The sequence below is a fragment of the Cucumis melo genome, chromosome 6 (assembly GCF_025177605.1).
Source record: "Cucumis melo cultivar AY chromosome 6, USDA_Cmelo_AY_1.0, whole genome shotgun sequence".
NCBI classification, from domain to species: Eukaryota; Viridiplantae; Streptophyta; class Magnoliopsida; order Cucurbitales; family Cucurbitaceae; genus Cucumis; species Cucumis melo.
Genome location: NC_066862.1, coordinates 12,252,016 through 12,279,865, shown reverse-complemented (window position 1 = coordinate 12,279,865; position 27,850 = coordinate 12,252,016). Strand labels below are relative to the sequence as shown.

Below are 27,850 nucleotides of genomic sequence, written 5' to 3'. Positions count from 1 at the left end.
GTAGTGTCGGGTGGTGAGTCAGAAGTAGGAATAGGTCAGTAGAAGGATCGGTGAAGAATGAGTCAGAACTAGATAGAGATGCATGGAATGAAGAAAGACTAGAAAATATACGATGTTCCCAAAAGGTGACATGGCGAGATATACGTAATCATTGAGAGATGGGATCCCAACAACGAAATCTTTTATGTTCAGTATCGTAACCGAAGAAACAACATAGATGAGTACGAGGTGCATGTTTGGTATGTTCATGAGGATGTAATAACACAGAACATGCACAATAAAAAACTTTAAGATTAGAGTAAGAGGGGGGAGTACCATATAGTTGTTCAAAATGAGAAACATTGTGAATGACTTGAGAAGGAAGGCGATTGATGACATAAACAGAGGTGAAGGTAGTCTCTCCCCGAAAATTTTTAAATGTGCTAGAGAATTTATATGTGAACCATATTTGTAAAATCAATGTAGATTTGATATAAGGAAAAATGATGTTTAATAAAGTAAATCCAAGTAAAATGAGAATAGTTATCAATAAATAAAACAAAGTATCGACAACCATTAACAGTAGTACATGGAGCAGGAGCCCAAATGTCTGAATGAATAAGGTCAAATAGTGTATCACGTAATGAAATCGAATTAGAAAAGGATAAAGCAGGTTGTTTAACAACTTTGCAATTTAAACAGTCAAAAGGACTAAATTTTGAGACATTATTCAAAGTGCCAGTAGAAACTAAATTACGAAGTTTATCAGATGATGCATGACTTAGGGGAAGATCCCACTGATATATAGTGTTATCAGTGACCAGTGTAGATATGGGTGGAAACACATGAGAATGTTGGAGAGATGTGGGCTCAAATAATTGTCCCACCTTCCGTCCCATATCAATTACTTGCTCCGTATGAAGATCTTGAACCTGACACCCATGAGAAGAAAAGACAATGGTTAGTCAGAGATCACATAATTGGCCAATAGAGGCTAGGTTGAATGTGAGCTTTTGGACATGATAGTTGTTTGACATATTTATGGTGGGTGTATTAACAGTGCCAATGTGAGAGATGGACATGTGATTACTATGAGCAGAGCATTGAGGGAAGAGATTGAATAGGAATAAGGGATGATAACAACAAAATGTCAAAAGTCAAATAATTACAACAAGCTGAATCAAGGAGCCAATAAGTACATGAGGTAACAGGAAGAGCAGTAGAGTTGGAAGAGATCACCTGTTTTAAAAAGTCATGAAGATCATTTAACTGAAAGTTCGAAGGTATTATGATATCAGATGGGGTGGCAGTTGCAACAACAGATTGGAGAACTAGTTTTAAGATAAGACTTGGATATATCTGAGTGACCAAGAGGGTAGGGTTGGGCGAGTTGGCAGTTTTCCAAGATGTGACCTCGCTTGTGACAATATCTGCACTCAATAGTAGGATAGTTAGCAAACTTATGACCATTAAGTTTACAATTTTTGCAGTAAGTAGACTCATTAGTAGGTCGTAGATGAGTGATTGAAGAGCGACCTCAAAGGACAAAGAAGAGACAATGTCAAGTCGTTTTTCTTCAAATAAAATTTCCTGAACGACAGCGTCAAGAGATAGTAGGGGGTTGCGATGTAACAGAGTAGCACCAACTGATTCATAATCTGGGCGAAGACCCATGAGGATTTTGATGAGGCGAATAGGGTCGGGACTAATTTTTGCCTGGTCTAACTGAGTCCAAATAGGCTGAAGAGTAGCAAGATATTTATTCACAGATTTTTCAACCTCTTGGTTTTAAACTAACAAGTCGAGAATGTAATTGATAATAATGGACAAGCCTAATAGACTGAAATTGTGTGTATAAGACTCTCACCTAAATTAAGAGAAAAGAAGTAAAACTTGGCTAAGTGTTTTGAATTAGGCATTTTGAAGTAAGAGTAGGCGAGAAGAAGGAGAGGACCATGGTAGCTCGCGGGGAAGATTTTCGAAGTCTAAGTGTTTCTATGCGATTAAGGCATTACGCGATGGATCTCAAAGAGGAGCACCTTGCTTGGTATGCGAGACGCGATGATGAGAAGATTTCTTAAAAAAATAATAGAAAATTGTTGCAAGGGTGGATCTCAAAGGGACGAAGAGAAGGGTTTTCAAGGGACGACGGTTGATGAAAAAATAATAAAAAATTACAAATAAACCCTAATTCGTTTAGGCTCTGATACCATGTGGTTTCTTATGGAATAATAGTTTATTTTTCTTGATGTTTACTAAAGATTACAAATCTAATCATACACAAAGTAAAAGAAAATTAAGGAAATGATATGCAAAATAATTACACAAGAATGATATCCCCAAAGTTATTATAATTATGGCAACATATAGCTTTGAAGAATATCTTGTTGTCTTTAGTTTTCATTATGTTCTTGTTCTTAAACCCCCACTTTGATTTGGGGTTTAAAACCATGTTTCTCATGGCATTTGAAGGTTGTTTGGGAACTTTGGTGGAGTTTGTGTTGCTGTCCATTTAGTTTGACTTGGTTTCCAATGAGGATTTCGTTAAGTTTTGTTGTTGTCATTATGTAAATCCAAATTTTACCATTAGTTAACAATTTTTGTATTGACTTAATCTTTGCATTTGGAAGGTTTAGAGTTGTTTTCCATTGAGATTAGAAGATCCTTTGTCGGAATAGTGTTTGGCTCTTATTGAATGACATTATTTTATATTATTTGGATCAAACTACTTTGGATTTGGATGTATGGAATATTTTGCGTTGTTAATTCCCAATTTTCTAGTAGTGGTAAAAAAGAGTATGAAATTAGGTGTAATCTAAGTTGCGCTGAATAATTGTTATTCTTATCATTCATACATATATGTCCATTAAATAACTTAAGTTGCTTGTCATTCCAAAGGATGAAGCTAAGTTTAGTAGAAAATGTTAAAAATTGTTTGAATAAATGGAGGTTGCAATTACCGTTGCTCTTTTAGATGACATCAAGATATCATATTTAAAAAAGAAAAAGAAAGAAAATTAAAAAAAATAAATGAACATCATAAAATGAGATCTAAGTTATAAGCTGAAATTAGTAAAAAAAAAAAAATATATTTAGAAGAGCAACCCAATTTAAGGTCACAATTGAACCAATATTATTTTTCTGGCTTAAATTGGGGTTGCTATTTTTGAAAAGCTTTAAGCTTAAAACAATTAAGCAAAACATCCCCACATACACCACCTAATTAGCACCTTAAACGTCAAAATCAATCATTAAAAACACACCCAACAAATAGACAATTATAACTTTCCTTACCCACAATGTCCACATTACACAAATGCCCAATTTAAATGTTGTATTAATTAAAATCTTAAATTATTAATGGAGTTTTAACTATTATAGTGTAAATAGGGGTGCTTCATTACAAGTTGAACTTAATGTTGCCAAATTTTTCATAAATGTTTTAATGAGATTCAATTTTACACAAAAATAGAGTCCAAAAGACCAAACTACTTATCTTTATTATTAATAATATATTACCATAAAATAGAAAAATGAAATAAGGAAAGTGGATTATCGCATATGATTAAAATTTGAATTTATTAGATATCCTATATAAATATGTTATGTGCTTAATTCTATTGTGGTAATATTATAATCAAAATTACCCCTTGATCATTTTTCTTTTGGTGATTTTGTTAAAAAATTCTTCTTTCCATCCGATGTCTCTCTCACTTTTCGTTCTCTCCCTTCATCCGTTCTTTTTTATTCCATTCATCTCCTTCAAAATTTTCCGGTGAACAAGAGTTTATGGTTATATACAAAATTTATTAGAGTATATAAAAAATCTATAGTATATATAAAAGGATGGAAGTGGAGAAACTTTTTGTTTCCAATTTTGTCTATTCTTTTACTTCATTAACTTATTTTTTTCTTTGGTTTATTATAATTTGTCTTTTAACTTTATTTTAATTTTAAATTAATTATTGTCTCAATTTCTACCAACTGTTCCCATTCTCTTTTCATATTAATTCTTTTGTATCTCTTTCAACCTTTCAAATTCTGTTTTTGTCTTTTAACTAATTTGTTTTTTAATTTGAAATTAATTATTGTAATTATTAATTATCTCATTTCTCCTAATTATTCACATTCTTTTCTAACTCTTTTCTATCTCTTTCAACCTTTCAAATTCTTCATTTTTCAAATCTTTGGGTATAAATATCATTCATGTTCACAAGTCACAACAAAATACTAACGGTGAAAAGAAATCAAATCATGCTTTTCTATTCTCTTCTATTTTTTTCTTTTTTTATTTTGTTGTCTATTTTTTATATAGAAGTATGATTGTGTATATTTTTTCATTCATAGGTTTGTTTTTAGTACACAACATAAGTTGGGAAAACTTAAACCACCAACTTCGTCATTGACATGTACACAAATACTTTTTATGTTTAAATCATGTAATATTGAAAATCTTTTTTTAATGTAACCATGAGAATCTTACTCATGTTTTTTCTTCATTTAATTTTCTTATTAAAACTATTTTATTAATGAAATTGATCAGTTACTTATACTTTGATTTTGTTAAAACAATGTAAATATTGTTGAAATTTATTAAGTATACATAAAGGTAATAAAATGTGTAAAGTAAAAAATATTAAAGTCTTTTCTTTAATTTTTTTACCTACAAAATCACTAAAAAAAATTATGATTTCACATTTATAATTTCATAATTTCAAAAGAAATATGATTTTGATGGATGTTTTACCCTTTCATTATAACCTCTTTTAGTCTTGCTTGAGTGGTAATTTTGTCATTCACATAGATTTAATGTTTGTTGTCACTTTCATATTCAACAAGAGATAGAAGTTACACTTCGCTAACTTTTCATCTCCATAGCCAATATTAGTTAATAATCTCTATGTTATTAGGGCCATATTATACCTTTTCCATCTTTCATAACTAATATTATATAATGATATATGTTATTACACAACTAACAACCTCTCTATCTTTCATTTTATTTGGATATATTAGATGGTTAGTTTGCAACGTATAAGCTCAAGATGTTAAGTAATGGAATTTGAATTATGCAAACAAATCAATTCAAATATACATTCGAAAGATGACAAAAAGGTCTCTTTACTGAATAAATTCATTTTCCACTCATTACAATGTGAATATAAAAATGATATAAATATGAAAATAATAAAATGACTGTTCAAATTTTATAAAATTGAGCTAAAACTATAATTTTTTTCGTGTGTGATTTTCACGTGCATTGCACGCATTCTTTACTAGTATATAGTATATTACGTAGTTCATGTTTTAGGGTATATGAAAAATATATAGTATATCATGTAGTTCATGCTTCGAATTTATTTTAGGAAATATGAAAAATGTATGGTATATTATGTAGTTTTCGGTCAACAAATTAGGGTATATGAAAAATATATATAGTATATTATAAAAAATATTATTATGTATGTATATGCGTGAGAATAGAAATGTGAAAAAATTAGTTGAAGGAGATTTCTCAAATTGTGTTGCAGATGAAATTGAATAAACGACAAAACTAATTGGTGAAAACGTGGACGATGCCGAAAAGGTGTAAGATAATTTTTCTAATTGTGTTATGGATGAAATTGAACAAAGTCAATTTGAAGAAATTAATTAATATAAAATATCACCATATTAAATTCAACTTTATACCATATTAAAATTATTTATCTAATAAATGATATCTTAATATTAAATACAAATATAAATCTAGATTATTTATTACCTTAATTATGGAAATTATAAAATAGATAATAAATGTGGTATAATATAATTATGGTATTATATATATTATATATTTTTTCAAAAATCAATTTTATTTATAATTGATGTGAAGTTTAAGATGATCCTAGAAAAACACAAAATCTTAATTTCGAAAATAAATGAAATTTTGAAACATTTGTATAAAATCATCTCTAAAATAGGTGATTTCTCTAAATCTTTCATTAATAATTACATTGATTTAATCTTTGAATTTTGGTAAATGTATGAATATAAGCTTCTTTACTTTTAAAAATTATCAATGCATTAATTTCTCAAAAATGCATGTATCTTTTTTTTTTTATTATTATTTTACAAAATAGAAAATTAAAGTAAAGGTAGGCAAGTTTCAAAGAATTATCCACAAGATAAGAAACTGATTCATTTATAAATGTGTAGGAGTTTAATTAATATTTAATTTAATTAAGATTTATACACAAGATTCTTTTCTAACATGATGTAGTGAAAAAGATATTTCGGTATTCTTGTGATATTCATATCCAAGTATTAACTTAAAATTTAAATTAATTAAACCCCTAAACTTTATGAGTATAATTTGATATTTTTTTTTCAAAAAAAATTGTGCTATCACTCATTTTAGTCCAAAGTCAATGAAATTCAACATGATATTTCTTTAGAATCTTTAATGTTAAAATTCTTTGATACTAATACTTTAGTTGGTAGCGGAGAAAGTATGATAAAAAATAAATGAAAATTTGTCTTTCCAGGCTTCGAGTTTTGAAAAATATATGTATTTAATCCCTAAGTCTTCAAAATGTATTTTTTAGTCTCTAAGTTTATAAAAATAAGTTTATTTAGTTCCTAAATTTTCAAAATCTACATTTTTAGACTTTATAAATTTTTAAAAATAAGTTTAAAAGGGCTATTGAAATAATTTTTTGAACACTCATTTTTGTTATTAATTTGCAATTAGAAATGAGTTAATCATAGTCTAATTAAATTGAATAAAGTTTGTGCTTCATCAATTATTGAGAAAGTTGTTAAATTTCACATCTATCAGCTAACTTGAACTATCTATCACAAATTCTTCCCCTCATAAGTTACATAAGTTGTTAAACTAAAGTTGGTTTAAAATATCAATAAAAATATCAAAGTTTTGATTTTACAAAAATGTCGAAACAAATATCGATTGTTAAATAACATAATCGAGGACTAAACAAAATTAGGTTTTAATTATTTATAAATTCAGTGAATCAAAATGAAAATCGACAAAGTATATCTAACAAAGAAACACAATTAATTTTCAAATACAAATCTATTTTAAAAACCTCTTAATTGCTATATTATATGTTTTTTTATTTGAGGATAAATCTTTAATTTTACATTTGAGATAATTAATATCTTTAAATCGTTCAAAATTTAGATTTTATCTTTAACTTTAAATCAAAATTTGTCTCCACCACAATTTTTATTCCAAATTTCACATCAAATTCAAAATCTAAGTCAAATTAGCTTGCATATGTAGTTTTTTTCTCTTTTTTTTTTTTTTCTTTTCAATTTCAAACTTGAATTTGAGCTATAATCTCAACTTTATTTCAAGATTGAGAACTTCTATTTATCTCAAATTGAAAATTGGTCATATTCTAAATTTTTGTGATCTTCAAAACAAATACAAATTAGAGTACGAATGAGACCTCAACTTTATCTCAAATTAAAATTTAATTATATTCCAAATTTTTCTCAAATTCAAATTTAAATTTTTATCTTCAAATCAAATCAAATGGTGGATATAACCTCAAACTTGTCCCAAATTAAGGTTTGGTCATATTCCAAACTTTATCCCAATTTTAATCAAACTCATGTACTAAATTCATAGTTTGATTAATTTCATACATTAAATTGAGCCAAAAAGAAAAAAAAAAAATTGCTTGTATTTTGATTTCAACATTATCTTTTTCGAGATTCATCCACCCTTATACATATATAAATCTCGAAAAGGGGGCATTTCTTGAGTGAGAATTTTTGAAACAGTCACAAATTGCAGCATCATTTACCAAATTAATGAGAAAAATACAAATAATTGAATTTGGGACTAATTAAAAGTTGACATGTGTCCCAAAAACGACAAATGAAATTGAAGACATAAATTGGTAAATCCTGTGATGCCACGTGTTTTCTTCAAGACCGTTTGATCAAGTAAATTATTGTAGTCCAATTAAATATTGAGAACTGAATAAGATGACAAAAAAATTAAGAAAAAAACAGCTTATAGCACATCTTTTTTGCATACTGCGAATTTGACAAATATTAGTTTGTATTTTTTGTGTTTTGGTATTTGTGAACATTGCATGCAATAATCTATGTATTCATAGTTTAAATGTTTGAGAATGTAATATTTTATACCTATTGCATGTTGTAATTTTACATATTATATTTACATGATTATTTTTTGTTAAAAATATTTTTAGTTCATAATAAGATTATAATTTAGTTCATCTTAATTTTTTATGATTTATGTGATTGTTTATGTTTGGTTCTTATTTCAATTATTTTAAGATCATGTATAGTTTATGAGTTCTTTATGATTTGTGTCTATACTTTAATTGTCTACCTTCTATTAGTATAGTTTTGCAATTTTTTTTATGATCTAAATGCTTTTATCAATTTACCTAAACATGTTGTTTTAACATGTTATGTATAAGTATGTTGTAAAATTAACATTTTTGGTGTGTATTGTCGTTAATTTTTCATAATATGTATATGTAATGTATAACTTTAATTATTGTACATTAACATGCATGTTTTGAATTATTATATCTTGGACCAATTGATTTTTGTATCATGGACATATTATGATATTTATCTAAGTTGTCTTAGAATGCATGTTTGACATGTTTATTAAATTCCTAATATAAGTTAGTTTCTATGTTCTTTGTTATAGTTTTACCATGTCAAGTCTTACTAAATTAGAATTTCTAACTCTTGATATCAATGGTGATAATTATTTATCATGGGTGCTTGATGCTGAAATTCATTTGGATGCCATGAATCTTGGAGAAATGATTAAAGAAGGAAACATGACTTCAAGTCAAGAAAAGGCGAAAGCCATGATTTTCCTTAGACATCATCTTCATAAGGGACTAAAGATTAAATATCTTACGGTAAAAGATCCTTATGAACTATGACAAAGTTTAAAAGAAAGGTATGATCATAAAAAAAGTGTGATTATTCCTAAAGCTCTATATGATTGGATGCATTTAAGGTTGGAAGATTTTAAATCAGTAAGTGATTATAATTCAAAATTATTTAAAATTTGTTCAAAATTATTGTTATGCGAAGAAAAAGTTATTGATGAAGATATGTTAGAGAAAACCTTTTCAAATTTCACATCTCGAATATGCTTCTGCAGCAGCAATATCGAGAAAGAGGTTTTATAAAGTATTCTGAACTCATATCATGTCTTATTGTGACTGAACAAAATAATGAGTTTTTAATGAAAAACCATGAATCTCGACCAACTAAAGCAACACCATTCCCTGAAGCGAATGTTGTATTTTCAAATAATATTAATGGTCTGTTGGGGTTGATGCCCTAAATCTCGTGGTCTTGTAGTTTGTAATTGTATATATTATACAAACTTTTTATTTATCTAATAAAATAAAGTGTTTTATTTTATTTGACATTTAGTTGCATTAACCCACAAAACCAATAAACTAACATCCAAGGTTATCTTCTATAACCTAAACACGTATGTGGAGACATACAAGTGGATCATGTTTAAGTGATAAGCTAAATGGTCTGTAGTAAATGGATAAGGCTAGATACCTAGCTTATCTGGTGACACTACGAATACAGTCTGCTTTGTAGTTGTTATAATTGTTCTAAAGTGTTACAAATGATATGATTCTAATCATTCATGTCGAGACATTAGAGCGGGGGTATTCTATACAAAGAGTTTGTATAAGACCGGACCATGAAATGAATAGTTTCTCTTATTAACATCGTTACTAGTTGAGACTACATTTCACTAGCATGACTATAGGTGACTTGATCTGAATCCTGAGTGAGTTGTGAACTCCTGCCTATGAAGGCGATCCTTTGATTTGCATGAGTGAGAGTGGCCTATGTAGCCGACTCAATATGCCTACCATTTTAGGGATTCGCCTGATTAGGGAGTAAGTAGAGAAATTGCTCTCTTAAGGGCTGATTTCAGGTCTTGAACAATGTGGCGCCACACCCTCTCTTGGCCTGAGAGGAGTTCAGTTATAGTAGGACTATAATTATTGTTTATTAGAGGAATCAGTGGTACTTAAGGAGTTAGATGTAATTATAGGGGCAAAGCGATAATTTTTGACCTAGCTGTACTTACGAGCAATTTGTGAACGGTCATTGCACTGTTGATTGGTTATATCTAATGGACACAAAAATATATCTACAGAGACTTTTTTGAGTCTCCTAAAGAGAATAATGATGTTAATGAAGGAGTAGCAAAATACTTCCTTTAATTATAATAATATCTAAAACTAATATTTGCATTATGTTTTAGTGTTTTCTCTATTTAACATTTACAAGTTTATTTACATTATTTACATTTCAAGGTTAGTTTTTAGTAAAAAAAATTTTTAATGAAGAGTTATAGACATTTCTCATATTTTGACTGACTCAAAGATGAATAATGAAGGCTTATGTTTGGTAGATAGTACAACTACACACACAATACTTAAAAGTAAAAAAATATTTTTCTACATTGATAATGCTTGAAGCAAATGTCAATTTAATATCAGGTTCTACAAACTTGATTGAAGGTTTTGATAAAACAAACTTTATTTTATCTAGAGGAACAAAATTCACAATTAGTAATGCTTCGTTGTCTAGTAAGTAAAAAAAAAATTTATTGAGTTTTAAAGATATACGTCCAAATGGTTATCATGTTGAAACTAATAATAAAAATAATATAAAATATCTTTATATTACATTTATTGTTTCACATGAGAAGCGTATATTGGAAACACTGCCTACCTTTTTTTCTGGATTATATTATACTCATATACAAGTAATTGAAACATATGCAACCATGAACCCGAAATTCATGAATTTAAATATGTTTACTGTTTGGTATGATCGATTGGGTCATCCTAGGTCAATAATGATGAGAAGAATGATTGAAAATTCTCATAGACATCTACTAAAGAACCAGAAGATTCTTCAATCCAATGAATTATCATGTCTTGCTTGCTCTAAAGGAAAATTAATTATTAGGCCATCACCAGCCAAAGTGGAAGTTGAGTCACCTACATTTTTGGAACGGATTCATGGTTACATATGTGGACCCATCAATCTACCAAGTGGACCATTTAGATACTTCATGGTTTTAATTGATGCATCAAGTAGATGGTTACATGTGTGTTTTTTATCAAGTCGAAACCTTGCATTTGCAAGATTACCTACTTAAATAATCAAATTAAAAGCATAGTTTTCTGATTATACAATAAAAAACATTCGACTTAATAATGCAGGTGAATTTACATCCCAAGCATATTGCATATCAATTGGGATAAATATTGAACATCTTGTAACTCATATTCGTACAAAAAATGGTTTGGCAGAACCATTTATCAAGCGTTTACAATTGATTGCCATACCATTATTTATGAGAGAAAAACTTTCATTATCTATATAGGGTCATGCTATTCTACATGTTGCGTCACTCATACGCATAAGACCGCCATCTTATCATAAGTCGAAATGACTTAATTGACAATACACTACTACAAATATGGGTTTTAATGACGGAAATTTTGCGTCATAAAGACTTTCAACGACACAATTTTGGCGTCATTGAAGCCACTGTCAAGAAAAGCTATTTAACGACACTTTAAAAAACGTGCCATTAAATATGCTTAGATGACACCAAAATTGTGTCATTAATACCTTTACCTTGACACAATAAATATGTCATCGTTATCTATAACTCGACACCAATATATTGTCATCAATACCCTTATATTGACGCAAATTATGTGTCACCGTTATTTATACCTTGACACTAATATATTGTCATTAATACTCTTAGATTGACGTTTTAAATGTGTCACCATTATGTATTACTCGACACGAATTTTTTGTCATTAATAACCTTATATTGACGCTTTAAATATGTCAACGTTATCTATACCTTGACACAAATATATTGTCATTAATACCCTTACATTGACACTTTAAATGTGTCACCGTAATCTGTCACTCGACACAAATATATTGTCATTAATACTATTACATTGACAATTTAAATGTGTCACCGTTATCTATCACTAGACACCAATATATTGTCATTAATACTCTTATAACGACGCTTTAAGTATGTCACCTTTCAATATAACTTGACACTAATATATTGTCGTTGTAAATATTTCGTTACACAAAATTGTTGTCAAGAAATGTGCTTTAACGACACTGTTTCTGTTTAATAAAGGCTTAAATGTCGACACATGTTTGGTGTCGTTATTCTTCATTTTCGCAACACATATTTTTTTGTCATATATTTCTTCTTTCAAAAAAATTAAATACTAAATTTTAGCATTACCCACATATGTTTGGAAAGATATTTATATTGATAATAAAAAATATAACTTACATTATCGATAAAGATTTTACAATAATCCAAAAGATAAATTTACTGTAATATTACATGTATGTGTGACCTAATCTAATCAAACTGACGCATAAATGAGAACTTGATCGATATCATGATCCATAGATTCTTCAACTACCTGCAAATTTGAAGAAAATGAACCTTAGTCAACATTCATTACGAAAAATGCATAAGCATAAGCATAAGCATAAACATTAAGTACATGCCAAACAAAAATCACCTTCTTAATAAGCAGACTAATAAACTTTTCAAAATAAGCGTCTAAAGTTCATACAACCAAGGTTTTTAATAAAAGACCCATAAGGAATGAAAAATATTAAAAAAAAAAACATCAACTACATAAGCATAGGCATAAGCATAGTATATAAATGTTGCAAATGTAAGTTTCGATTCAATCTTTACAGACCAAGCAATGTTCTAGTTTGCATCAAGTTGAAACTTAGCATAAACTTATCCTTAGCCCCCCTCCTCCAAAGTAAATACAAAACAACATGATTTCAATAACATATGTCTAAGCGGATTGAACAAAATAACTTTTCAATTACTACCATAACTGTAGAATAGTCAACACAACAAAGTATCAAGTTCCTAAGTACGTGTCAACATGATTCCTAAAACATATGTCGAAGCGGATCGCACAAAATAAATTTTCAATGGCTACCACTGCAGGATAGTCAAAGCAACATTCCAAAGTACATGTTAACATAATTCCTAAAATAAAATAGTTAAGTTACGTTACATAACATAAAGCACGCTTACCTCTTTCTTTTACTCAATCTCCACCCCCATATCTTGATTACCCTCCATAGAGGCTTCTTCTTTCTTGCAAGTTCGAAAGCCCTAATAATGAATAGTAAACTACGTAAGTTATCAATTATTGTTTCATATGCAATATATTAACTCATTATTTGATCCCTAACAGAGTTCATGATAAATTAAGTTAACATCATTCTCAATGTTGATTCAAGAACAAAAGTTGCAACCGATGTTACGAGAAAACAACAAACAATATAATAAATAACAAACACTTTAAAATTTTACCCAAAAATCCAAATAATATATAAAATCTAGTTGCAAAATAAGTAAGTTTCAAAACTTTCTTACCATGAGGACTGGGAAGTGTTGCTATCAAAGATCTCTTGTAGTTCCTCTTCTATCAAATTCAACCCAAAAAATCGAGTAGACAATATATTGATCTAAATAATCCTTGTTTTTTCCTGGGAACCATAGCACAAGAAAACATCATCATTGATATACAACACATGAGCAAATCTTTAATGGCTTAAATTGAGAAGTCCTAGTTTTGTATCTTATCCTTTTATAGTTTTTTAATTTAGTCTATCACTATTCGTAAATGTTAAAATTAGATGATAATGAAACTTACATAGATATTTTGGCAGAAGTTCGAAAATGCAAAAAAAGTCATCTAAGTGAGAAAAATGAAATCTTTTTACTAATTGAAAAATATAATATACTAGTTGCAAGCCAAGAACCATAAAATCCATAAACGAACATTATTCTTTTCCGTCTCAAATTTTTATATCTATATGGCAAACAACAAATAAATTTTTCATACATTTTGCAATTATAGAAATTGAAAAATAAATAAATAAATAATAATAATAATAATAGCAAAACAATGTGAAATATGACAAATATAGGTTGGGAAATAATTCAGATTGACAAATGATTTGGAAATAATACAGCAAACAATATAGTTAACAAATAATAATAGTTGAGAAATAATATAAAATACAGGTTGAGCAATACTATATTGAAAATAATATACAATTTGAGAATAAATATATTGGAAATAATATAAAATAATATATTTGAAATAATATAAAATAATATATCGAATATAATATAAAATAATATCTAATATAATATATAAATAATACATGTTTGTGAAATAAATATCAAACCTAACAAACTATTTTTTCTTTTACAAGTCTAATCAACAGTAAACCAACACATTAACAACAACCAAATTAAATTAATTGGGAATATAGAATAAAATGACCTAAATCTAACAAATTTGAATCAATTGGTCTAAATCTACTTGAAGCAATCATAAATTCAATTGACCTAAATCTAACAAATTAAAAGCACATTGAAATTAATTGGCCTACTAAATTTGATGCAACAATAAATTTAATTGACCTAAACAACAATAAATTCAATTGATATAAATTTGAATTAACAATAAAAGCACAGTAAACCTGATTGACCTAAGCTAAGCCTAACCCTAACAAAATTAAACCCACCTTAAAATTAATTAACAAAATTACAACAAAAACAAATTTGAAAATTATAATTGATCACACTCTCAAAAGGGAAGGGAAATGAAGGAAATTAAAAAAATTACATTTGAAGACCAATTTGACAGAATAATTTTACTTAGCTTTTTTCAACCCTCAAAAGGAAGGGAAAGAGAGAAAATTAAAAAAAGAAAATTTACCTTTGACATAATAGTTTCCAAAGAAGGTGGGAGTGAGAAAAAATTGGGTTAGTTGAGTGAAAATAGGGAGGAGAGTGGAGAACGTGGGAGCCAATTTAGCTTTTTTTTTTCAACCCTCAAAAGGGAAGGGAAGGAGAGGAAATTAAAAAAAAAAATTACCTTTGACATAATAGTTTTACTTAACTTTTTTTTTTTCAACCCTCAAAAGGGGGAAGGGAAGGAGAGGAAATTAAAAAAAACTTACCTTTGACATAATAGTTTCTTTAGCTTTTTTTCGACCCTTCCAATCCAATTGATCTCTCAAACCTACCCTCCAAAAAAAACACTCGGAGAAGGTGGGAGTGAGAGAGAAAATTGAGTTAGTGGTGAGAAAATAGGGACGAGAGTAGAGAAGATGGGAGTGGAGAGAAAATTGGGTGAGTTGAGGGAAAATAGGGAAGAAACTGATATTCATTTTTTTTTTTTTTTTAAAAGCAAAAGTTAAATTCAAATTCAAATCCAACTTTCAAAATAAAATAAAAATAAAGTAAAATAAATAAAATAAAATAATAAACAAAAGAACAAAGTGTTGTATCTCCAACTTCTTAGAAGATTACCCTCCATTGAATCAAAAAATATTTCTTGTAGACAAAGATAATCAATTGAATGTTGCACTTTAATTTTCTAAACAAAATGTATCTTGCATACTAATTAAACAATCAATCAAGAGCAAATTAAAAGATTGTTTCATAAAGATCACATAAAATTGAATTCGTTCTTGAACAAAAAGTAAAGAATCAACATGCTAAATTGGAAGAAAAATGGAAGAAACTCTCAAATAAATTGAAATAAAAGATTGATGGAATATCTTGCTGGAATTTTTTCTCCATTGAAATAAAAGATTGTCGGAATATTTTTAGGGAAATAAAATGATAGAATGAGATGGGAGAGTTGTGAAAAAATGATATTTAAAGAGAATTTGGGTGAAAATTAGAGTTGGATTTATGAATGAATCAAATATAATTAAAAATTGATTAAGATTTACGAAAAAATGAGTTATATATAGAAAAGAAATGAAAATAACCGCTTGATGGGTTTCGAACTCATAACTTCAAGGTCAGACGTGCGCTCAATTTGACAGAAATTAGAGGATTTTTGGAAAGTTGTTATGTATTTACAAGATTGCCATTGAAAATATGTGAGAAAAAATGATTTGCAGGCTATGTGATTCGAACACAGGACATCAAAGGCGTGCGCGTGAAGAGAAGACGACACGTGGCATGCGTAGATTGGCTGAGGTGCGGAGAAGGTGCGCACGTGAAGTCTTTCGAAAATGGAAAATAAAGGAATACGCTCGCCTGAGATTCGAACTCGCGACCTTGAGGTGTTTACGCACATGGAAGTATTGAATCTTTTTGGTTATTTACCAATTGGTCTATGTTTTTCGATTTACCCGTTTTTGTTTGTTCGGACTTCGTTTTAAGTGTTTTTCATTGCATTGGGTTCGTAATAGAGTCTAGATTCTAATTATGTATAAAATTATAAAATAATGAATATATGCATGATATAGGTAGTGAGAGCCTAGGCCTTCGTGTTTTTGGTAGAGAGAGAAAATATGCTATTGTCATATAATTTTAATTGCGTGAGTGGGGGAATTAACAAACTTTGAAATTTGAGGTTTTCTTATTTCGAAATTTTTTAAATGACACAAAAAATTTGTTGATAATTAACGACGTTTTAAATGTGCCAAGAAAAATAGAATTGTGTCAATAAATAATTTTCAACGACACAATTGTACCTCACCCCATCTTTTTTATTTTCAACGACACAATATCTTGATTAGTAGTGTCATCAAAACCCATTTTTCTAGTAGTCGAGGGAGAAGAGAAATCGGAGCGGCCAAGATTCTTCAACAGCAGTCTCTTAGATTGGTGGGTTCGACGGTAGTCCCTTAGACAATGTTTGCTTCTTCGACGGTGAGAGATTAGTGGGTTTGACGACAGTCTCTTAGATTTGAAAATGAGTTATGTTGTTTCCCGTTTTTTGGTAAGGAGAGAGAGAAAATGTTGAGCGAATTGTAAAACTCTTTTTGAATGTCGCACGAAGAGGGAATTGAAAAATTTTGAATTTTTGGTTTTTTTATTTCAAAGTTTATTTAATGACACAAAAAATTTGTCGTTAATTAATGATACTTGAAATGTGTCAAGAAAAATTAAATTGTGACAATAGAATTGTGTCAAGAAATAGTGTGTCACTTCTATTTTCAACGACACATTTTACTCCTACCTTACTCCTTTTTTATTTTTAACGACACAATGTTTTGATTTGTAGTGTTGTTAAAATCCAAATTTGTACTAGTGATAGAAACATTCAAGAAAAGGTTCTGGACACGACTAATGGTAAAAATGTTGAAGAGACTCAAGTATATGAAAACAACAATGAGATCTCGATGAATTATATCATGACAGGAAAAGGATGGAATAGAACTAATGTAGTCGTGCACAACATTTTTGCATATAATGTTACACATAATATCATTCATGAAAATGAGGATTATAAACCTAAATCTGTTAACGAATGTCGTAATAGAAAGGATTAGCCTAGATGAAAAGAAGTCATCCAAGCAGAATTAAACTCACTCATGAAACGTGAAGTTTTTGGACCTGTAGTTCATACATCTAAAGGTGTACAACCTGTGGGATTTAATTGGGTATTTGTGCGTAAACGAAATGAAAATAATGAGGTCACTAGAGATAGAGCACGACTTATTGCACGAGGATTTTTTCAAAGACCAGACATTGATTATGAGAAAACATATTCTCCTGTGGTAGATGCTATTACGTTAAGATATTTAATTAGTATGACTGTATGTGAAAATCTTGATATTCATCTTATGGATGTAGTTACAGCATACTTGTATGGATCTTTGAAAAATGTAATCTATATGAGAATCCTTAAAGGATTTAAAATACCTGAATCATATAATTCAAACTCTAGAGATTCGATCAAATTACAAAGATCATTATATGGATTGAAATAATCAGGAAGAATGTGGTACAATCACTTAAGTGAATATTTATTGAAAGAAGTTTATCAAAATAATCCAATTTGTTCATGTGTTTTTATTAAGAAATCACAGTTAGGATTTGCGGTTATAGCTGTATATGTTGATGATTTAAATATAATTAGAACTCTTGAAGAGCATTCAAAAGCAATAAATATCTCAAAATGGAATTTGAAACGAAAGATTATGGCAAAACAAAATTTTGTCTGGGCTTGCAAAGCAAATCGAGCATTTAATCGATGAAATTTTTATCCATCATGTCACTATGTACCCTAGACGATGCGGAGCGGCCGACGTCCTTAAAAAGGGTTTTATTTTAAAAACGAAAAAAAGATGTGATTGGACACCGAAATAAGTAAATCATTTTAAATAAAATAAAAACTAGCCTATGAAAAATTAGAGTTGAGTTCGGGAGTCATTCATGTACGGGGAAGGTGTTAGCACCCCGTAACACCCATTTTAGAAAAGGGTGGCCAAATTTAATATCTTGAATAAAATTCATTTTTTTAAGAACTATGTTTTATTTCATTGCTCACCACTCTAATATTTGGAGCAATGATCTCATAAAATAAGTGAGATACACCAATTAATTAGACTATATTAAGGAGAAATTCCTCATCTTAAGAGAATAAGAAATTATTACAATTTCTCAAATTCTATCATTGGCTAGTCTTCAAATAAAGTTTTTTTAAAACATTGATTAAATTTTTTTTTTCTTGGGTTCAAATCTCGGACTCTCAAAGATATTGATCCTCACCTCAAGAATCTAGAAATAATGAACTCCCAGAAATTTCTAGATTCCATCGTAGGATTTTTTTAGCGAAATCGGCGTGGGTTATTATAAAAAAAGTAGATTATGAAACCTTATGAAATATATATTTAGTTTTGAATTTAAAAGAAATAATTTTAAAGCAAAAAAAAATCTAAATGGTTTAAAGAGAGAAATTTAAAAAAAGATTTCAAAATTACATGCAATTATGGTTACAGGTATTTTAAAATTTTCAAGAAGTTTTTAATGAAAGTCAAATAGAAATAACAAATATACCACACAATAAATTAGGCAAATAATTTAGGATATCAATGCATAGGTTAAAAGAAAAAGAAAAGAAAGATACATAATAATGATAAATAAAAGAGGAGAAAAAAAGGAAGAAAACTAAAATGAAATAATACACAAATAAAAATATAAATAAAAAGAAATTAAATAAAGAAGTAAATAAAAGAAAAAAATGGGACAGAGGGATAGCAATAAATTTAAAAATAAATAATAATAATAATAATAATGATAATAATAATAAAGATAATAAAAGTTAAAGAAAATTATGAGTGTATGAAAAAGAAAACTAAATAAATAAATAAGTAAAAGTTATATGTAAAACAAGGAAAGAACCGAAAGTGAAAAAAATTATAAAATAAAATGATGATAATAATAATAAAAGTAATAATAAGTTAGAAATAATTATAAATAAAAAAGGTAAATGAATAAAAGGTTTATAAAATAAAATGATAATAATAATATAATAATAATAAGTTAAAAGTAATTATAAATGAAAAAGTAAATAAATAAACAGAAAAGAGAAAAAAATGAAGTAAAAAAGGTTTATAAAATAAAATAATAATAATAAAAATAATAATAATAAATAAATAAACAGAAAGAAATGAAGAAAAGAAAAGAGAGAAGGGGTGGCTGTCGCAAAGTTGCCGCCACTCTTAAAAGAAAATTAAAATAAAACTACATAATAATAACAATAATAATAATAATCACGATGATGATAATAATAATTAAAAATAAAATAAAACTACATAAACAAATAAATAAAAATTTAATATAACAATAATAATAGTACACACTTTTTCCATCTTTTTCTTTTATCTCTATTTTTTAGAGAGAAGATAAAAAAGTTAAAAATATAGGAAATTTTCCTTATACATTTTTATTTTTCTTTCTCTCTACATTTGAATAAGATGAAAATAAAACAAAATAAGGATCAATTTTGAAGGAAATTACTTGTTGTATGAGGCGCAGATCATTGGGAGTAGATCCCTGCTTAATGCATCATCCAACTAAGTTTTACCTAATGCAACCTCAACTAAGTTTTTCCTTGGAATTAGGTTAATTTAGAGTAAAGAAAGACAAATAATTAAATAAAAATAATAAAACGAAAAAGATTTAACAACCCACATTTTGTAGAGAAATATGTTTCTTCAAAAATTTCGCACGTATTCTCTCTAAACACTTTTTTTCTCCTAGAGAATTTCTCTAAAACATTTTTTTCTCTCTAAAGCCATTTTTTTCTCCTACATAACAAATGACAAAAATTCCTATTTATAGACTCGAGGTGTGCCACAAATTAGGAAAATTTAATAAGTATAAAATTAAATTAGATATTATGAAATTTTCTTAATTTTTTTTCTAAAATAGTAAAAATATGATATTGAAAGATTTTGTTCAAAATAAATTTATATGTTTTTTTCCTAATATGATAAATCAAAAAAAGATTTTGTATAAATAAATTAATTTGTTTTTTTTCTAAAGTGATAAGTCAAAATTGATTTGGTTTTTCTTTTTTAATAATAGATATTTTCATTAATGATTTTTATTTTTCCTTTTAATAAAAGATTTTAAAAATAATAATAATAACAATTATCATAAAATTTTATATTATTACAAAAATAAAGTTTACTTTTTTTTTCTTTTTTTTTTTAACAAAATGAGCAAATAAAAAATCTTAACCATTATTACAATTAATATGTTTTTTAACAAAATGTGGGATAAAATTAGGTGGCTACACATCAATCGACATATACAGAAATTTTTTTAACAAGATTCTACATGGACAAAGCACACCCATTGAACATTCAAATGGTGGTTCGATCACTAGATATAAAAAATGATATCTTTTGACCTCGAGAAGATAATGAAGAAATACTTGGTCCTAAAGTACCATATCTTAGTACAATAGGTGCACTAATGTATTTTCCTAATAAATATAGCATTTTCAGTAAATCTATTAGCAATATATAGTTCTTCTCCAACAAAAAGACATTGGAATGGAGTTAAGCATATAATTCGTTATCTTCAAGGGATAATTGATATGAGTTTGTTTTATTCAAATAAATCAAACTTTGATCTAGTTGGTTATGCGGATGCTAAATATTTATCTGACCCACACAAAGAAAGATCTCAAACAGGTTATCTGTTTACATGAGGTGGAACTGCTATATCTTAACGGTCTGTAAAGCAAACCATTACGACCGCTTCATCAAATCATACAGAAATTTTTGCAATTCATGAAGCTAGTAGAGAATGTGTATGGTTGAGATCAATGACTCATCATATTCAAGAAACATGTGGTTTGTCTTTCAATAAAAATTTACCAACAATTTTATTTGAAGATAATACCGCATGTATAGCAAAAATCAAAGGAGGGTATATAAAAGGAGATAGAACAAAGCATATCTCACCAAAACTTTTCTATACACATGACCTTGAAGAAAATGGTAATATCAGTGTTCAACAAATTTTTTCAAAAGACAACTTAGCAGACTTATTCACAAAGGCATTATCCACACCAACATTGCATAAATTGGAATGTGATGACTTAGAGAACTCAAGTGATGTATTCATAAGGGGGAGTAGAAATATTGTCCTTAAGGAATATGAATATTGCACTTCTTTTCCTTTGACTATGATTTTTCCCATTGGGATTTTCTAGCAAGATTTTTAATGAGACAGTTATTAATGTATAAAAATGATGTACTCTTTTTCCTTCACTAGGATTTTTTCCTATATGATTTTTTCCTAGCAAGGTTTTAACGAAACATTTATTTTTATATAATATGGATATCTAAGGAGGAGTATTGTAAATATAATGATATATTATAAATGTAAATATCCATAACCTAAATAAGTTACAATTTTCATATAATTTTCATTCAATTCCATATTGTAACATTCATCCCATTGAATTCCATAGTGTAACTATATCCTGATATGTCCTATAAATAGAGATGTGTACTTCCTTTGTAATACACACCACAATTGAGTTCAATTGTTCTATACTTCTTTTATGTTGTTGCATTGTTCTTATTTGGTTTCTTGGTTCTTTATTTTATAACACCTTAAATATTATTAATTTTGGCTAAAGTTCAATTGAACACAAAAATAGGCTTAATTTAAGGACTGACAAGTGGAATGACAAAATAGGAGCTTTACTTAGGATAAATGGCAAATTTATTTTTAAATTGATAAAATAACAAAATAGAAAATGTCTCAAAAAAATTGTTGGAGCAAAGTCTTAAATGTCCATACCTAAGTGACAAACTTGAATCATAAATACAATTGTTCAATAAACCTCAAATACTCTATAATTAAATAAAACTCCCAACACACAATTAACACCTATCACCATCAAAGTTCCACATAATTTCTGTAGTTGTTTCATATCTTCTTCAAATCGTGCGCGTTCAGGCAGAAATGATTGGAGCTAGCTTCCATCTTTGTAAATCCTTAAAAGTCTCCATACATTTGGCAAATCAAGAAATTTTCTTCTTGTCGGCTCTTCGACTGGAGACTCACGTGTCGAACAACCCACTACAAACCCCAAGAAAAACCAGACTGCAAAACAAAACACCTATGGCGAAATTCATCGTGGAACTCGTCGAAAACGTGCTCGATCGCCCTTCTATCCTCCTACCGCAATTAAACCAGTAAAAGTTGACTAAATCAAACTCTAACAAACGTCAAAATGTCAGAACCTGCCACAAAGCCACGACCAATGTCAGACGCCATCAAATGTTGCTTGAAAAAGCCCGTTTTCTCCTCTCTTGTTTGTAAGAAAAACTTTCTCCCTCTCATTGTGCTTGTTTCTTGCATTGGCTGCCTCCCCCAGTCTCATTCTTTTCTTTTCTCAAATATAACTAAAAGAAGAAGATTCAAATAATTGCAAAAATTTCATTGAGGCATAATTACAATTCTAAAATTTAAATTCAAATTGTTATTAAATATATATTATGTAATATTTAATAAACTGTTTTAAATATAAAAAAACTGAAAAATCTTGTATTTATATTTGGCATTATTTTAAGGGATGATCTAAAATTTAAATTCAAATTGTTATTAAAAATATATATTGTGTATTATTTAATAAATTATTTAAAATATAACTAAGCTGAAAATCTTGTATATATATTTGTCATTAAGGGAGGTTGTTGCATTATTGTCCAAGAACAAAATAGTAGATTTAGTTAAGATTTACCAAATTTGAATGTTGTTTGCAAAATACACTGTCTATCATGTCTCATTTTTTGAACTATTCAAATACACTGAATTTGGAATATATGGATTATCCTATGCCTAGGGGAATTATACTATATCTTGATGACCAAATTTTTTACTTTTTTGTGTGTGTCTCAAATCTGTTATTTATAACATCATTCATACTCAACATATATTATGTTTGAGAAATCTCAATTCTATTGGTTATTATAAAGTTTGGTTAGTTAAACAGCTGTGATTATGATTTAATGACACTATTTAGAAAATTGTTCTTATTCTTGGTTTTGTAAAAAAATCCATCTTAATGTTAAATTTTTTGGATTGGAAAAGTATATGATTATATGAGTATATAAATATTAATATTTGAATATGTGATCATGATATAAAACGAATAGTTTATCACATTATTTAAAAACATAAATTACAATGTCATTGTTTCAGAAACATATGTTATACGTTCTGTTAAATACTATGTGGATCTAATATGGAAAGAATAATATTGTCATGTAGCATGTACAAATACACTGTAACTCTATAGAAAATCAACGCAACCAAACCTGGCCAAGTTAATCAATAAATCAATTTCGTTAAATTAAGGAAAAAAAAGAAAGAAACAATAAAACAAATTGAACAAATTAAATATATTCAAATTTATACTTTCCTTACAATTTTCCAAACAAATATTTTCAAGTAGGATGATAAAATATATTTTTTACTTACCATAAAAATATTTTTCAGGAGCTTCATGAAATATTTTGGATTAAATCGAATTTATTAATTTTTTGTTAATAAATAAATAAATTTGGAGATTATCAAAACAAATTAGTAAAATATTTTGGGAAATTGCCAAAAATAGGTTAAAAAAAGAGATTTAAATGAATTTTGGGACAAGTTTTCAAAAGAAAGACTTTTAGGACAATTTGGGTGTGAATAGACAAAAATGCCCTTCATTAAATTTCTATCGCTCTCTATTGATTGTTTCGCCTACCCACGTTCGCTTTCCCTTCTCTTTCGCATAGAACACCTGAAGTAAAAAAAAAAAACATCTCCTTTCTTTGGCTTTTGAAATTTCCCGCTCTGCTCTTCGAAGATACTCCGACTGTTCGTCTGTCGTCGGTCCTCCAGTGCATTTCGTCGCTTCTCCTTTTCGAACCTAAGAATCAACTTTGAGCGTGTTCTCTTATTTCAGTGAGTTTTATCTGTAACCCATTTTCAATATATTTGCTTTTTCTTGGCTTGAATCATGACATCGACTTCAACATCGACCGACGGACCCTTCTACAAGATTAATCCTTCCCATCATTTTTATTCCCTAGTAAGCTGTTTGTCTCATTTGGAAAAGACAACACATAATATTAAGGCCAAACTCAAACCCGATCAATTAGCCTTATTTAGGAAAACAAAGTTTGGGCACTTTTTGGACCTAAATATTGTCTTCAATGGGCCACTCATCCACTACTTACTGTTAAGGGAGGTGGAAGATGAAGGAAAGGATTCTATAAGTTTCCTACTAGGGGGCGTTGTTTGTACTTTCGGTAGGAGAGAGTTTAACATCGTAACTGGACTATGGGGTCCTAAAGAGGACTATATTCAGTTGGGTGGGAACAGTCGACTGTTGGAGAAGTTTTTCAAAGACAAGGACTGTGTTTACGTTAGCGACTTAGAAGATATATTTTTGGAATACGAGGGTGATGACGATGATATCGTCAAATTAGCTTTAGTCTACTTTATAGAGATATCTTTGTTGGGAAAAGATAGGCGAACCAAAGTGGACATTGGTTTTTTGAAGATTGCTGATGATTGGAATTCATTTAATAATTATGATTGGGGTCGGATTGTTTTTGTACGCACGCTAAGTGCATTGAAAAGAGCCTTGGACAAGCAATATGCCAAGGGAAAGAAGAAATCAACACAGACAAAAAAATATACTATCAATGGATTTCCGCATGCATTACAGGTATTTGACTTCTTACTTCTTACTTCAAAACTTTAAAAAGATCGTTTAGTTATTTGAAACGATCGTTTAGTTATTTTAAACGATCGTTTAGTTATTTAAACGATCGTTTAGTTATTTAAACGATCGTTTAGTTCTTTTTAACGATCGTTTAGTTATGTTAAATGATCGTATAGTTGTTTTCAAACGATTGTATAACCACTTGTTTATATATCTATATATATCTTGTGGCACTTTCTAAACTTGTTTGTCAAATGTGGAATAGGTTTGGGCATATGAGTCTATACCAACCATCATTGGATGTGGTGTAGATAAAGTAAACGATCATGCCATACCACGAATGCTGAGGTGGGTGTGCCAACAATCACCAAAGTCCCAAACTATAAGCCAGGTGTTTGACTCGCCAATTCACAAAGTGCAAGAGGTTGGCTCACATATGGAACGGTAGTAATCATCTGTGGCAGGTCTGATTCTTTCTGAATTTGATGACTTAGACTATCCGATATATCTCTTATAGTCATTAGCAAGTCTGCATCCCTACCGTCTATGCTTATATCACTACCACGTTCCTCTTGATGTTCCCTAAACAAAATGAGAAGAAACATGAGAATAAGAAAAAAAAATACAATTGTTAGGTATTTATAAACTAGTAAACAATGAATGAAATGTTAACCTTTGGGTTTCCTCTTGATGTTCAGTATGTTGTTCTTCAGTAGGTTGTTGTTGAGTATGTTGTTCTTGAACAACATACTCATTGTCATTCTGATCAGTATGATCATTCCCTTGATTTTCAGTTTGATTCTAACAAACAAATAAAAACGAACATAAAATTAAAAAAATAATGTATTGTTAAACCATCGTGTATATAAAAGTAAACGATCGCGTAACTTTGATAAACGATCGTCTATCGAAGTTAAACGATCGAGTAACTTTGATAAACGATCGTCTATCAAAGTTATACGATCGTTTATCTAATGTATGATGAAAATAAATTTTACCTGGACCAATCTCTCCAGCATCTGCTTCATTTCATACAGCTCCAATGACTGCTTTGTGATTGTGTCATCCATCCTACAGACTATAGAAGTCAGTGTGGATAAATCCTTACGAACTTCTTTTATTTCCTTCTTCAGTTTCTTGTAGGATTTTGAATGACTTCGTTCTTCTTTGTCATTGGACTTCTTTGATCTGAAATGTTTCTTCTTGGTGATTGGATGCATTTCAGACTCCTCAGCCACTGTTTGACTTTGTTCCCTTTGGGGTGAGAGTTGTTCTCTTTGTGGAGATGAGTCTGATTGCTCCAATGATTTGTTGTTCATTGCTCCAATGGATTCATCCTCCTCCATTTGCATGTTATCATCCCCTCGAATTCGACTCTCCATGAAAGCCTTCTCTTGGGTTGACATCTTGAGTTTAGGTTGAACAACAGTCTGCAATGTAATTGTATTATTGGATTGTGTAATTATATTAAACGATGACTGACAGGTTTTACTTACATTTTTGTTGTCGAATATGTTATTCTGCAGCATTTTGTAAGATGGAGCTTGTGTACAATTCCATCTCAATATCCTTGGGATTAATCCCTTACTGTTTCTTGTGGCCAGGTGCTCATTTGCGGTTGAGAGTACTTCATAAGCCCACACCTACAACATTTAAACAAATATGTTAAACTTTGATGTTCAATTGGAATTTACTTAAAGTGTATGAAGAAATAAAAATCACCTGAAAAGCAAGGACGTAGCCTTTGATGTTATAGTATGACACTGCTTTGGAACTTCGTGTCTTCTTCAGCTCGTATGCTTCTTTTTTGCCTTGGAGACTTGTCTTTAAACTGTTGAGCAGACGAGTGTAGAAGAAAGTTGACCAATCGAAGCTTTTAAATGCTTCTTCATCATCAACTCTTCCCAAAATGTCCATGTCAAACTGTGTTTTCTTATCCTTCCCGACCATCACAGTTTCTATAAAGACGGCCAAGGCGACCTTCACAGCATCGTCATCATTTGTAAACTCAAAATTCTTGAAAATTTCCTCAATTTCCAAGCATGTTATTACTTTCTTATTTTCTGATCCGAATAGAAGACTTTGCAGTCGCTTGCTATCGCAATCTTTCTCCAATGGATTGTTTGTTGGCCACAATCCAGTTATGATGTTGAATTCCTTTTGGGTAAAACGGACGTTCTTCCCTAAAACCGAGAAACAGATTCCATCTGCGTTACCGTCTTCAGGTATCTGCCTCAGCAAGAAATGATGGATCAACTGGCCGTTGAATACCATGTTCACATTCAGCAATGGACCAAAAATTGTTTTTTCGAACATTTGCAGCTGGTCCTTGGTCAGTTTATCCTTAATAAGACTGCCGATCTTGTGCACTTGGCATGACACAGTGGCAGGGAAATACTTTTCGCTAGGTACAGCCATCCTGAAATGAATATAATATATTGAAGACAGAAGTCGAACCCGAAACCCTAAACGCTTCACAATAATAATATAAGAACACAATGATAGTTTTTGAAGACAGAAGTTGAAACGTTTGAAATATAAACAAAGGAAAAGTGTAACGTTATAGTAGGAAAAGTTCGGGAAAATACCTTTTAACGTTGACGAAAACTATGGACTGAGACAAAAATGGTCTGAGAGAACAATGGACTGAGAGAAAACGAAGGTGTGATCAGTGCGGTTGTGTATTGCGTAGTGACGAAAAACGAAAAGTGAGAAGGCGGAAC

The 27,850-nt window shown here is 29.2% G+C and overlaps 1 protein-coding gene across 1 annotated transcript; it reads right to left on the bottom strand.

Annotated features, from left to right (window-relative positions):
• Nucleotides 1-1,068: 1,068 nt before the first annotated feature.
• Nucleotides 1,069-27,850, bottom strand: LOC127149687 (uncharacterized). The gene is made up of 7 exons (XM_051085548.1): nt 27,716-27,850; nt 26,850-27,546; nt 26,624-26,770; nt 26,126-26,557; nt 25,801-25,928; nt 25,562-25,709; nt 1,069-1,719 (listed from the first exon to the last, which is right to left on the bottom strand). Exons 2-7 carry the CDS (start codon nt 27,543-27,545, stop codon nt 1,069-1,071), a joined length of 2,202 nt encoding a protein of 733 aa, XP_050941505.1. The 5' UTR covers nt 27,546; nt 27,716-27,850.

What these genes read in the sequence shown, in the direction of transcription:
- LOC127149687 (XM_051085548.1), bottom strand. Translation starts at nt 27,545, where the DNA reads ATGGCTGTACCTAGCGAAAAGTATTTCCCTGCCACTGTGTCATGCCAA. An exon ending in ACATATTCGACAACAAAAAT is followed by an intron (nt 26,558 to 26,623) that starts GTAAGTAAAACC and finishes ATTACATTGCAG; the next exon opens with ACTGTTGTTCAACCTAAACT. An exon ending in TGCTGGAGAGATTGGTCCAG is followed by an intron (nt 25,929 to 26,125) that starts GTAAAATTTATT and finishes TTTGTTTGTTAG; the next exon opens with AATCAAACTGAAAATCAAGG.